At 41.2% G+C, this 14,176-nt stretch overlaps 1 protein-coding gene and 1 non-coding gene across 2 annotated transcripts; both read left to right on the forward strand.

Moving 5' to 3' along the window:
• The first annotated feature begins 2,826 nt into the window (after positions 1-2,826).
• On the forward strand, positions 2,827-2,900 carry trnat-agu (transfer RNA threonine (anticodon AGU)). Its single transcript has one exon. It is a non-coding gene; the product is annotated as a tRNA-Thr (tRNA).
• A 257-nt stretch (positions 2,901-3,157) lies between these two features.
• On the forward strand, positions 3,158-13,615 carry lrp3 (low density lipoprotein receptor-related protein 3). The gene is made up of 7 exons (XM_004539797.3): positions 3,158-3,794; positions 6,729-6,864; positions 6,944-7,149; positions 7,811-8,427; positions 8,684-9,156; positions 9,331-9,463; positions 9,559-13,615. Exons 1-7 carry the CDS (start codon positions 3,719-3,721, stop codon positions 10,369-10,371), a joined length of 2,454 nt encoding a protein of 817 aa, XP_004539854.1. The 5' UTR covers positions 3,158-3,718; the 3' UTR covers positions 10,372-13,615.
• Positions 13,616-14,176: the final 561 nt, after the last annotated feature.

The following is a 14,176-nucleotide window of genomic DNA, read 5'->3' on the forward strand; positions in this document are numbered from 1 at the left end:
ATAAGAGAGTTAGAACAACAACTAAAAAAACTTAGAATATTCTGAAAAGAACTAATATAGGTTAACTGGGAGGAGCGGTGAAAATTAAGATGGAACAGAGGTGGAGGAAGACGATGTTACATCATGTGAGGAGCAGCAGTGTCCCTCCTCCAGAACAAGTGAAAGTATTTTTTCTTCTTTTTTAGGCACTGTTCCATGAGCACTTTTTTTTCTCAAGGATAAGGTTTGTCAACTCATGGATTATTTCTGCATTTTCTTTCTCAAGTTTCTTGCATCTTTTCTCCACATCTTCTAATTCTGCTTCATGTGTTTTCTGTTGTTGCTTTTGCACCTGGATTTTAGTGTTCTTGTTCTTCAAGTAGTTAGAAAGTTCCTGAAGTTCTGTGTTTTTTCTCAGCATTTCATTGATGCTACTCTGCATCTCTGAGCATTGTTTTTCCGGCTTTTTCTTTTCTCCCTCCAGTTCAGTTGTTTTGTACTTCCTTTTTGTTTTGTTTTTTCCTCTGAAGAACAAGTTTTTCTTCTTTCTGTTTCATGCTCCTTCTCTTGAAGTATTTCTTGATTTTTGAGCAGTGTTTCATCAAGAGTTATTTGGAGCACCTTGTATTTTTCTCATCTCTTCAAGTTTGCAATCCATTTCTTTCTGTTGTGTGTCCTGTTGTTCTTTTTCTCGAAGAAAATCTTTATTTCTGTGCAGTGTTTTGTCGAGCCTTAATTAAAGCACTCTGGATTTTTTCCCCCATGTCTTCAAGCTTGGTGTCCATTCCTTTCTGTTTTATCTCTTGTTGGTTTCTCTCTTGGAGCAGCTGTTGATTTTTGTGCAATGTTTTGTTATGCTTTACCTGCAGCCTTGGAGTTTGGACTGCATGTCTCTCTGCTTGATGTCCTGTTGTTTCTTCTCTTGGTGGATTTCTTTATTTTTTCCAGAGCTTCATCAAGCTTTACTTGCAAGCCTTCGTTGTGTTTCTCTGTGTTCTGAAGCTTGCAATCCGTTTCTTTCTGTTTCATGTCCTGTTGCTTCTTCTCTTGAAGCATCTCTTGATTTTTCAGCAGTTTCACTAAGAGTTATTTGGTGCATTTTATATTTTTCCTCTTTCTCTTGAGGTTTGCAATCCATTTCTTTCTGTTGTGTGTCCTGTTGTTCTTTTCTTGAAGAAACTTTATGTCTGTGCAGTGTTTTATTGAGCTTTATTTGGAGCACTCTGGATTTTTCCTTCATGTCTTCAAGCTTGCTGTCCATTTCTTTCTTTGAACTCTATGTCCTGTTTTTTTTTTCTCTTGGAAGATTTCATTATTTTTTTCCAGAGCTTGATCAAGCTTTTCTTGGAGCTCCTGATTCTTTTTGTCTTGCAGAGCCCATTGTTTCTCCTCAATAATACCTTCTTTTTCTTGAAGCTGGTAGGACTGTTTTTTTTTTTCATTCAGCACTCTTTCACTCATTTTCTTGCCTCAGGGACATAATCTTTTCTCTGTTCATGAGATTTTCATTCTGCATTTCTTCAAAGCGCTTCTCCTCTAGTTGTACGTGTTCACCCCAAGGAAGAGAGCTGAGGTAAGGGTCTAGGGGTTCATCCCATGGAAGACAGCTGGGGTCAACTTCTTGTCTTTCTTGATCATTTCTCTGTATCTTTTATATATATTTTTTTTAATTATTCAACTTTATTCAACAAAAATTTACAATGTATTTCAATCGGGAGACCCTTCAAATCCTCATTCAACTTATTCGTCTTTCAACTCTAACTACTTCCACATATGTTGACCCACAGATACCATTTAAACTTTAAAACGAAGTCAAGCTATTCAGCTTGTATTTATCTTTTCAATATCTTTTATACTTTTTTATTCAGTTCCAGTTTAAGTTTCATGCTTTATTTTCTAATGTACATTTTAAACATGCTCGGCTACTTGCCAGCTTCAAAACCCCTGAAATACAGACACACAGAGACATACACTCACACAGGGAGAGAGAGACAGACAAACACACAAGGAAATACAGACACACAGAGACATACACTCACACAGAAACACACACATACATGTGCGCGCACACACACAGCGCAAATATTCAGTTTTTTTCTCATCTACATTTTAAACATCTTCAGCTACTTTCCAACTTTGAAACTTCTTCATCTGTGTGAACTTTAGCTTTCAACAGTTCAACACTTCAGCCTTCAGGTGAATGTTTCGTCCTATTTCAGCTCATTCAACATTTTTAACAACATTCAGCAGCCATTTCAGCTCAAAACATTCAGCTATCAGCATTTACACTGCAGTTTCTTCAGAAAATGCATTTTCTAGTTCTAAATGTACTAGTTAATAGTAAATACGTGACATTCTATGCAAAACCTTATTGATGGGAATCAAAAGCGTAATATTTTTGCTTAAATTTGAAATAATCTACAGGGAATTGTAATACACACTATCATCTTTTTCGCTTAAGTGTGCTGTGTATTTCAACCCTGTACTCTTACAATACTGAATCCACACCGAAGACACTGCTGCACTGCACTGTTTCTTACACTTTAAAGTTATGCTTTAGTGTCATCTCATATTTATGCTTCCGTTTGACTAAGCCACGTTAATCTCTCCTTTTAGTTGATTGATTTGGATAAATGTAACTTAACGGTGTACTGCTAATTATAACATTTTAGCCCTTCGTATTTTCTAGTACCTAAAAAATAAGATAAAAAAAATAAAAGGAGACAACTTTATATATCACGTCGCATTCACAGGAGAATACATGTAATACACTGAACATAGCAGTGACGTCATTGGACCCATGTATTTCACTATTCATAAATGCCCTTTTCGAGAGTTTCCGTCAGCGGCGCCGTGGCTTAGTTGGTTAAAGCGCCTGTCTAGTAAACAGGAGATCCTGGGTTCGAATCCCAGCGGTGCCTTTTATTTCTTTCCTTTCAGTTGTTTCTTTTGTTGTTCAGTGTGCACCATTTGTCATAACTTTACATTTACATAGTACTTTTCTCTCAGCAAAACACTTTTCCAGGTGTATGTGAAACTCAAAATACGTTATTAAATTAAAAGGGACTGTATAATTTATTTTAAAGTCCAACTTGCAGTACAAGAGTTTAACCACACGAGGGCGAAAGTGAAAGGGCATACTCATAAAAGAATCAGAGCACAAGCGGGCGAGAGGGAGAAGATTGTTATGTATCTTTCCTACCAGAAGCCGTCTACGTAATTCTGTATTTCAGTTCAATATATAAAGTTTCATCTGGAGAAAGAGGGGACAAGGCTTAAGAATTATGTGAGCCACTTTTTTTCATTTAAGATGTGGAAAGCTGAGTAGAGTCAGCCAAAGTTAGAGCGGAAGTAGTCTTCAAGAAAACAAAAAATTTCTAGCTTTGCATCTCAACTGTAATTTTAAACTACAAATCCAAACCCTATATAATCTTGATTTTTATATCTAAGACTATAGTCTATAAGACGTTTAGTTTTATAATGCTGCAAAACTTAACGTTTGCCACGAAGCCTTTATTTTGAAGGGAGTAACAAGAAGCCGCATCGCTAGTTGGAGCTAACTTGATCGTAGCGTCTTGGCTACCGCTGCAAAAGAAGGACACAATGCCTTTTCACGGCAAGGAGGAGCTCTAGCTGTGTCCAGGCTGGACGCAGATGCCGGAGCTAGTGTGGATCGCACAGATGTGGAGCGAACAGCGAAACGCGTGTGGGAGATAATAGCAGAGGTCCCCGCCGGACCATGGGACTGACGGTACTGCCCCTGCTGCTGCCTCTTCTCGGGCTGCTGTGGCTCCGCTGTGCTCTGCTCTGTGCAGGTGAGAAACAACAATGCGTCTCTACACCGCTGTGATGTTTTAGACGGAGGCTTGTTCTAATTAGTTTAGAAAGCTCTGCCTGTGATGTTCACGAACACATGATGGCATGCACAAGTGATCCGCATTGCCCGGTGAAATGTAAGTGGCCATGCTTTTCTATTTCTTGATCCGTGTTCGCATCTTTACGGGAGATCCGGTAATTTACAAAGCTCCTACTATGATTACATCAGTGACTATCAGAGCGGAGCGTCTCTGTGTTCACACCCGAGCAGCAGCAGTGGGTGTTATTTTGTCTACTACTGTGTGTCTCTGATTAAGTGATCTGATAGATGAAGACGGTTTGTTTTCATTGTTTTGATTGGATGGAGGGAGAGCACAGAGGCTATCGTTGTGCAGAAACCTGCGGGATTATTGATCTGTGGTGGGTAAATGATCACGGTTAGTGTGGAAACATGGACGCGCTTTCGCAAATGTGATACTGCTGCTATCGGCATTACATCACTGCTTCTCTGCAGCCAGTCAACCCCACGGTCCCCTCCTCCCCCCTCCATTGTCATACACTGCACTTAATTGGCATTTAAATAAAGAGGAAGGCTGCTAAAGGGACACAGAGTGAGAGTTTGGAGGTGTGTGTGTGATCCAGGTGTTAACATTGTGTGGGGTCGAGGGTTCTGGACTGTGTCTTCATTATGGGGACAGAAAGCCAGTCCAGATAATTCAGGTCTTCAAAAATTAAGATAAAGGGATATGTTCAGGTTAGGTTTTTGGGTTAGACAAGTTGTAGTTAGGGTAAGATCATGAATGTTAAGTCAGGGTGATGTGAGACTGAGGAGAGAAGAGATTTGCACGATTAAAGGGGAACACACCATCCCAACTCAGGAACCTTCAAGCTTTGAGGTTGGCTGATGTGTCCAGTGTGCATGTTGTCCTTATGCCTGGTGCTCCAGCCTGTGTTGCTGTCTGTTCCCCTGTGCTGGCAACCTGTCCAGGATGTCCACGAGTCTAGTCGGATAAGCGGTTTAAAAAGCAAAAAGTCAAAAAAAGAATTGATGTTTTCACACATAAAGTTCTAGGGTGATTGAAGTTGCATGCACAAATACACACACAAGCTGCAACTGCATTCAGTATCTCCACATTTTACCTGAGCTCATGATTATGTGTGGTTTTTGAGAACAATGCAGATTAAAAACTGAAGGGCTTAATGCTGAAGTGCAACCTTAATCCACTTGTTTCTCTCAGGTACGCTTCACTGTAATCAGAGCAGGAAATTAAAAAGGGACATTTACATGCCTTAAAAGCTATAAATGCAATTTCAAATGTTTTTGTAAAAAAACAAACAAAACTTAATATCCCTTTATACACATTTCAGTGAAAGTTTGGCATGGTTTACTCCATTACATTTGTTTGAAAGCTATTAAACTACAGGTTTGATATATGTTAAGCTAGAAAACACACAAATATTATCAGCACCACTGAGGTTTACATCACCTAACCCAAGGTAGCTCCTAAAAAAAACTACGGGAAGTTTTTTCACATCTAATAATTCCAGCGTGATGCTAATAATCAGCCACGGGATCGACATAATAATCTCCTTTAAGGAACATTTTACAGCTGATCTTCATTAAATGTGAATGCAGCGTCAAAACCTATAGATGTAGTTTTCCCACCACTATCTATTAGTGTGTCTTGTGTTGTTACGTTTTGTGTATTCACCTTTCACTGATAAAACACTATTTTAATATTTTGATGACTCTATTGGCGTCTGAGCTGGAGTTGTTCTTGGCTGCAGTGCATTTTGGAGTCTCTGGATGTCATAGAGAAAAGGTTTGCTCCCTGAGCAACTATTGTTGGTGAACTGTTCATGTTCTGTAGTTTAAGCATAAAACAGCAGCTAAATCTTATTTTTTTACATCTGTTGGTAAACCAAAAATAGTGAGTTAATGTGAATTTTCTTTCTCTCTCTCTTTCTCTCTGTGATCAGATTTTTCCAGCATCTGAGTTTGAAAGTAGATGAAACACAAACACAACAGTCAAAATGTGCTTCAGTTCTCTTATTCATTGTACCAAACAACAGCATTGTGTAGCAGCTTGGTCCAGCCCAGTATGTGTAGGTATTTATGTGTGTGCTAAGTTAGTGTGGATAATCGATATCCGCACTTAAACGATTCCTCCCTCCGCCACCCTGCTTCACTCTGCTGACTTTACTGATTCATCAAGTAAGCCAGAAACAAACAGCACTAAGCAGCAGACTCCCTGCTGTGTGTCAGCGCTGGATCATAGTTGAGCTAATGTTCTGTCTCTGTGGTTTTGGTTAATTAAGAGGCTTGTTAGACAGCGTTTCCTTGCATGTGTTTCATTCTTTCTGTGGCATTAAGCAGTAATGCGATGATTAATGCGCCTGCTCTATATTATTGCTTTCAGCACAAGAATGAAATGAGATACTTCCCATTCCACATTTATGTTGCAGATTATGATGCCGGTAACTTGATCGCTGCGCCTTTACTTAGAAAAACAACAGGATTCAGTGCCTGCACACCACACAGAGGTTTGCGTGTTAGTCCTGGAGCTTTTCCTGGCCTGCTCACACATTTGTGTTGCTCCCTGGAGTAATGGTGTGATGGCAGCAGGAGATGCTGTTGCCTTGGCTGCCAGTTTGGCTGCTGCTTCTGTTTAAAGCTCCATCTGATCAGCGTGGAGCTTCCCCACAATGGCACTAAGGTCATTTGTCTTGTCAGTGAATCGTTTAGTGTTTTTTGTAGCGGTCACAAATAAAAGAATGAGGATAAAACGGTTTATAGAGTGTGGAAGCCAACATTTTGGTAATGCTCGATGTCTGCCAAGTGTTCGTGTTCTTAGTTCTGATGTGCACAAGGAGCATTCAGACCGACCTCCCTAATATGTATGCTGCCATCCCCCCTGTCTTTTTTGAGACAGGCTGCAGCGAGCAGGTGGAGATCCATACAGAGCGGAGGGGTGTGATCTACAGCCCTTCCTGGCCTTTAAACTACCCAGCTGGGGTCAACTGCAGCTGGCATATTCAGGGGGGTCAAGGAGAAGTTATTACCATCAGGTAGAGTCCCTGAAACATACGCTGCATACATATGATATTTCTATAACCGAGTCACCTAAACTCATGTTCCATGCTCCAGTTTCCGTAACTTCGACCTGGCGGAGTCAGGAAAATGCATGGGAGACTGGCTCCTGCTGACACCTACGTGGAAGAGAGAATCCAGGCTATGTGGCTCGGTGCTGCCGCAGCCCTTCATCTCCACCAGGGGGCGTGTTTGGCTCTTCTTCCACTCTCAAGCCAACAGCTCTGGGCAAGCCCAGGGCTTCCGACTCTCTTACATCAGAGGTAAGCTGGAGAATATTTGCATATTGCTTATCCACTCCATAAACATACCAGAGTGCGTGAAAATATTAGAAATACCTCTACAGTTTAATCCATTAGCAACACCCACTGCAAACTCATTATTAAATAAAATGAAATAAAATAATAAATAAATAAAAAAAATAAAATAAAATGAATTATCATGTTTATAACATTTACGTCAGGGCCACCTGCAGTATTTTATATTTGAACATAAGCATCTGTTCTGGGACCTCCCCATGCTTCTATGCACATATGTGGAAAACACGAGGTGGGTAAAGTAGCAGCAGAATCTCTGTGCAGACCAGAGCATGCATCAGTAACAGCAGTTATAACAACATAGAGGTCAAGATGCAGCATTAAAACAGAGATTTAATAAAGCCATAATAAAGTTTTGTGAGGGTTGAATTAATAGAGCTGTTTTGTATGTTTACACAGGGTTACTGCTTTGTTTGTTTTGATATAATCATCCACAATACTAATGCATTTTTTTTGTTATGGTTTGTCTTTTTTTAAAAAGCTGAGAAAAGCCTAAAACCTGTGATATTGATTGCAGTTGGACATGGCAGACAGATGAGACTGGCAACTATCTCTTGGGGGGTAAAAGTGATGTTTTAGCAGCTAACCAGACATATTCTTTTTTTAGGTCACCTAGGTCAGAGCAGCTGTCAGTCAGATGAATTCCTCTGTGGGAATGGGAAGTGTCTTCCTCGCTCCTGGAAGTGCAACGGTCAGGATGAATGTGGGGATGCCTCGGATGAACGCAGCTGCTTGCCGACTCCCACTGAGGCGCAGCCGGGCCTCTGCCCCTTTGGCTCTCTGCCGTGCACCGAGGCCCAGTCCACCCGATGCCTGCCCGCGGGCCTGCGCTGCAACGGAGCCCGGGACTGCCACGATGGAAGTGACGAACTGGGTTGCCCTGACACTACTTGTGGCAAACGTCTGGGGAACTTTTATGGCTCGTTTGCCTCTCCCGATTTTTTCCGTGCGAACCGTAGCGGCGACACTGAGCTGAGATGCTCCTGGTTGTTGGACACTCAGGACCCTAAGCCCATTGTTCTGCAGCTGGACCTGCAGCTGGGGCCTGGAGATTTGCTGCATGTCTATGACGGCCTGCTGCAGCGAGCGGAGCATCTGTTACAGGTGTTGTCATATCACAACAACAGGCGGCCCGCCCTGTTGGAGTCGAGCCGGGGACAGATGAGCGTTTTGTACATGGCCCAGCCTCACAGTCCGGGGCATGGTTTCAATGCTACATATCAGGTACTGAGGTTGGCTAATGTTCATTTCATTCATCGTTTATTCTCATCTATCCTTTGAAATTCTTTCACCTCTTTTTTTAAAGTTGTTTAAAACTTTTAATTTGTCAAAAGTTACAGTGTTTTTCTTTTTTAATCCAAAGTAACTGATTTAGAAACAGTAACTGCTCTTTTTGTTCAGAAAACACAGTCAGTTAAGTATAGTACAAGTTGTCCCTTCTGTGTCTAGACAGTGATGCATTTCTCCTCCATCCTACCAGGTGAAAGGTTACTGTTTTCCTGGCGAGCGTCCCTGCGGCAGTGATCAGGGCTGTTACTCTGAACGCCAGCGCTGTGACGGCTACTGGCACTGCCCATCTGGTCGAGATGAGGAGGGCTGTCCGATGTGTCCAGATGGAGAGTTCCCCTGCGAGGGTGGTACAGGAATGTGTTACCCAGCCTCTGAACGCTGCAACAACCAGAAGAGGTGTCCAGATGGGTCGGACGAGAAGAACTGCTACGATTGCCAACCTGGAAACTTCCACTGTGGGACTAACCTGTGTATCTTTGAGACGTGGCGCTGTGACGGCCAGGAGGACTGTTTAGATGGAAGCGATGAGAGGGACTGCTTGGCAGCAGTGCCCAGGAAAGTGATCACAGCTGCCCTGATCGGCAGTCTGGTCTGCAGTCTCCTGTTGGTTATTGCTCTTGGCTGTGCCCTTAAACTGCACTCCCTCAGGAACCGAGAGTACAGGTGGGCCCTCATTCTGCCACTAAATGAATGTTAAGTCAGAGGAACGCTGGGATGGTGTTGATTGTTGCAGCTGCCAGAAACTGTAGAAGTGAAAGTATTTTTGTGGGTTTTCAAATAGTTTTCCTGATTTTTCCCTAATCCTGCTCTGTTTTTTCCTTCCTCACTCCTTTACAGAGCTTTTGAGACGCAGATGACTCGCATGGAGGCCGACTTTGTCCAGAGAGAGGCTCCTCCTTCATATGGTCAGTTAATAGCCCAGGGTCTTATCCCTCCGGTGGAAGATTTTCCTGTATACAATCCCACCCAGGTAACAAATTCGCGCACACTAACAGACACTGGCGACGCTGCATTTAGAGAGAAATGAACTTCAGCGTGTTTCTGTTTTAATCCCCCGTCATCCAGGCTTCAGTGTTACAGAATCTTCGGTTGGCAATGCGCAGGCAGATAAGGCGTCACTCAACTCGCCGCTCCACTTCCTCCTCTTCCAGACGACGTCTAGGCCATCTTTGGAATCGCTTGTTCCGTAGTGGAGGACGAGGCAGAGGCCACGCCCCACTCCTGGATCCCCCTGGACCCACGCAGATCACACTAGGGCTTCACAGCTACCGGACTGTCGGGGAGCAGGGACCTCAGAACAGGGCCATGTCTGCAGGTGGGTCTGACGTAGTGGGTGTGGACCTGCCGGAGAGCCCTGCATCGCCTCTCTCCTTTCATTCAGTAGACAGTCCAGAGGAGGAAGAGGACCTGTCACCTGTCAGCAGAGATGGCAGCAGGGCTGCAGAGTCTTCACCTCCCACTCCTTGCCAGAGTGACTCCTCAGTACAAAGTGGACTTCCTCTCTCCCCCCAGGAAGCCTCTGTACCCCTGTGCCCACCCCGGGCATCTAGAAAATTGGTTCTGGAGCTTGCAGTTAACCTGAAGGGGGTTTCCTTAAGACGTTACTCCCCCTTAGGACCTTTGTCCCCTATTTCACCCCCTGTGTTTCCCAGCAGTTCCCAGACACCATCAACTCAACCTCAACCACAGGGTTCAGAGGTGACTTCACCCACCGAGCCCTTATTTTCCTCTGTGAAACCAGAGGACAGTGACAGCCAGTTTACTGTGAACGTGCCAAGCAGGGATGAGATGAAACCAGAGGCAAGAAGCAGCCTATGCAGGTTCGGCAGAAGCATCAGTGAAGAGGGAGGAGATTTAGGAAGGGAGACGCTGTGCTGAAAAGTTTAGGATGACGCTCTCCTCACTGTCGAGAGCTGGCAATTGCAATATCAGTTCTGATAAAGTGTCCTTGAGATGTGACTCCACCAGAGTCAGAGGTGAGAACCTGTACTTCAGCCTTTTGTTTGGAGGGGGTACAATATGAAACTCAATAAATATCACTCCATTTCATTATTTGAATGCATAAAATGTGCAGTTGCAAACAATTATGCACATGCAGTCTTATCCTAAGACGAATAAAACCAGCATTAGTCGTTCTTCCTGTAAATTGCTTTCTAAAGCTCATGCCAGAGCTTAACTACTTCATTTAAATGCAAACAGATAGCCCCAATTAGCCCGTTATGATATTTACCCTGAATTTGTTCCAAAAGATTAAATCCAGTTTTGGCCACAAGTACTAATACAACCCACTACTGGCAAAATGTATCTGAAATGCCAAAACAGCCTTTATGTCTTTACCCAAAGCCATTATGCACCGCTACATACTGTGAGCCATAACAGCCTAATGAGTGAACACACAAATTGATCTGATCGATCCTCTATTCTTTCTTGTTCCCTTTTATTGTTTATGTTAGTTGTTATTGTTTTATGACATCATTAATATGTCACGGCTGAGTGCATCAATTAAGGATGTTGTTGCTGAAATTTTACATTTTTTTTTAAAATATTGGCAACAAATCCTGTGATTTGTCCACATCAACCTTCTTAAAGACATAACAGCAGTAAGGAGAGAAATCAGACAAAGCCGTGGACATCGAACAGAATAACACACGAGGTGCACTCGTGGAAGCAGGAGTTTGAAACTCTTATGTATTTATTCATTATTTAACACATTTTTGTAATTTCCTTATAAGATCTTATTTTACACATTGATAAATATGATGATAAATAGATGGAATATTGAGCTGAATATTGACTCTACATTTCCATGAAGAGTCAATATTCAATATTCAGGGATTGTTCAGGGATTTGTTCTTCATGGTTACATAATAACAGACCATTACAGATATCACTGGTTGATTTTGGTCTTGTTGTGCGTTTTGTTGACAGTAAGAAATGTCTTGAAATACAGCTTTGAACCGTGTCAGAAAAAGGTTTGATATTTTTTTTAATAGGTTTTTATATTTTCCTGTGGAGAGTTTGATGAAAATAGCACACCTGGTAGTCTAGGTTACCCTAGTGTAGGCTAGGATAGTTTCTGTCTGAAGGCAGTCATTAAAGCTAGTTTTCCCCTCTGTTTTATAACCTTGTGCTAAGCTAAGTAGGTGCAAGCTATAGTATATATTTATAATTGAGAATTTGGAAGCTTATCTCCCAGAAAAAATATCAACTTTTCCTTTAACACTTGCGCAGTGTCAGTATTGATTCATCAGACATCATTTTGACCACTTTTAAGAAACATCAAGAACTTATTTATTCACTTTTATCAATTGTAGCTTTAGTTTTTATCTTCATGTATGATCAGTTTAATATAAGCCAAACTTGGATGAAGATTTACAAAGTGAGTCCAAGAATATTGCCTCTAACTCTGTTCAGCCTCTCATCCTTTTCATAATAAACCAAACCTGTCCCGTTAAACAAAGTCCATCCTTTTAAATGAACCCGACTTTATATATATATATATATATGAGTGTTTGCATTGACCTCCATTCAGTGCACTGACTGTATGTGAATGCCCAAGAAACTTTGGAAAGAGGAGCTTCACATGGAAATAACATGTTTGTTCACTGTTCATCCCAGTCGATGACTGGGTCACCGTGGATGTCTGGACTGCTGGTTTATTCTGGTGGAAATTCAAATCTATGCTGTGGAATTTTCTAATACTGGACGCTTAAGCAAAGACCTCTATTTTCAAGTCTTCAGTGGAGACCTGTACAAAGTTTTGCTTTACGTTTCTCTTTCTGCCTTGAAGTTATTGCCTGTTTCTGGGCTGCTTTTTGACACTGGTAACATTTTGCTAATCACTGTTGGACCTTTAAAGAATGTACCAGTCTTCTTTTGTTATAAATATCAGTGATTCCCCCCTCCCACTTGTGCTGCAGGATATTTATACTAGAAGAATAAGAAGCCAATAAGTAGTGTGGGTTTGGAGCAAAAGAGAATTGACCAGAATGCCATTTCGTGTGGAAAAACTAGATCGTTCCTACTGTTTTTTTTTCTTTAAAATGAGCTGAATGTGCCATGCTACCCTACAAGTTTTGCCAAGAACAGCTGCTATATGTTATGTGCCATTAGAGATATCTCCATAGTCCTTCCAACTAATTTCTGCCTCATAATCTGTTCTCATCTCCAGTTCTTTCTTTGAAATATCAAAAAATAAGCTAATTATATTTATTTATAGTTTTACAGATGTTTTACTTGTGTTCTCTTGTACGTCTATTTAAAAAACATCCGTCCTCATTTAGCTTAAAGTGAAATCGTTTAGCTGCTGTCTGGAAAAAAAATGCGTATCTTGCTTTGTGATTTAGAGACATGCATTAAAAACGCCTTAATGGGGTTTTCCCTGTTGTTGCAATGGTCAAGGAGGGTTTATGAATCAACTCTGTGGTTTACCTGTTTGAAGAGATTAGATTTGTCTTTGTCTAGACAACACTCTTTTATACATGTCATGTGATTGTTAAATATGACTGATCTGGAGGTACAGTGCACTAATATGTCAGAAATCTCAGCTCTGGGATTATTACAGCGAAGAGTAAGAGAAAGGGAACCTTTCAGGTCTTCTTCCATTGTATTTAAGTAGTGATTTATTCAGGATGTAGTCATCAGCTTAAGGAGAGTCATGGTAATTTGGTACAATCTTTAGTGAAATTGTGTTACACTGACTGCTAATGTGGTTAGGTTGATGATTATGACCTGCCAGTTTAGATAAGTGTGTCTTTTCTGTTCCCTGAATTTCAGCGTTTATGCTTTAGCAAAATGTCTTCAGTATGCTTTAGTAATAGCTGTACGTTTGTATAGTTTTGTGCACAGGTAAGCACACTGGATTGTGGCCACTGGAAAGTAAAGTTCTGCTGAAAGCTTCTGTCTGATAATATCATCATTAGAGACTTGAGTTTGAAGCTTTGTTCCCTTCACAGGCTGAAGATGATGTTTGTTTCTCACGTTTTGAGAATTATATTTGTATATTTTGTGCTGCAAGAGAAATGCTGCCATGGCATTGTTGGGTTTGCAGATCCAAAATTCTGTTTAATCTTCTGCTTATCATAATTTTCCTGTGCCTGCAATAAATAAACTTCAAAATTTATTTTCTGGGGGGTTTTTTTTCTCTTTTTTTAAAAAAATTTTTTTTTAACTCGTCACCAAAAGACCAGTGAGTTAATGTGATGTGTGAGCGTAATGTGCACACAAACTATCCTCATTAGATTGTGCAATGAAAACAAAACATATAATTTGCTTTTCTGTGCTTTAAATGATACAATAACCTGTAAACTGTGGTGGATTGTACCTGGATGAGCTACTACGTCACTCGCATTCTGGTTTTTCATAGTAAAATGTACTATAGTAAACTGTTGTTGGCATCAAACTACTCAAAGTGCAACCACCAACGTACTACTGGTACATAGTTTATTTTGCACAGTAGTTACCTTTGACTGATCTTACTTCAAACTGTGAGGTGCAGAGCCACTGCAGGTGGGCCATGAACAACCAGAGGAAAAACAAAACCATTAAAATATGTTAAGAAAAAAAAAATTGCTGAAAACTTGCTAAAACCTATTATAGCAGCTGCCAAGCTTCCGAAGTGGGTCATGCCAGAAAAAGCTTGAAAACCAACGACTTACTTAATTAGCACAGAAATCCCCATTTT

This window comes from Maylandia zebra, linkage group LG1 (assembly GCF_041146795.1).
Source record: "Maylandia zebra isolate NMK-2024a linkage group LG1, Mzebra_GT3a, whole genome shotgun sequence".
Taxonomy (NCBI): domain Eukaryota; kingdom Metazoa; phylum Chordata; class Actinopteri; order Cichliformes; family Cichlidae; genus Maylandia; species Maylandia zebra.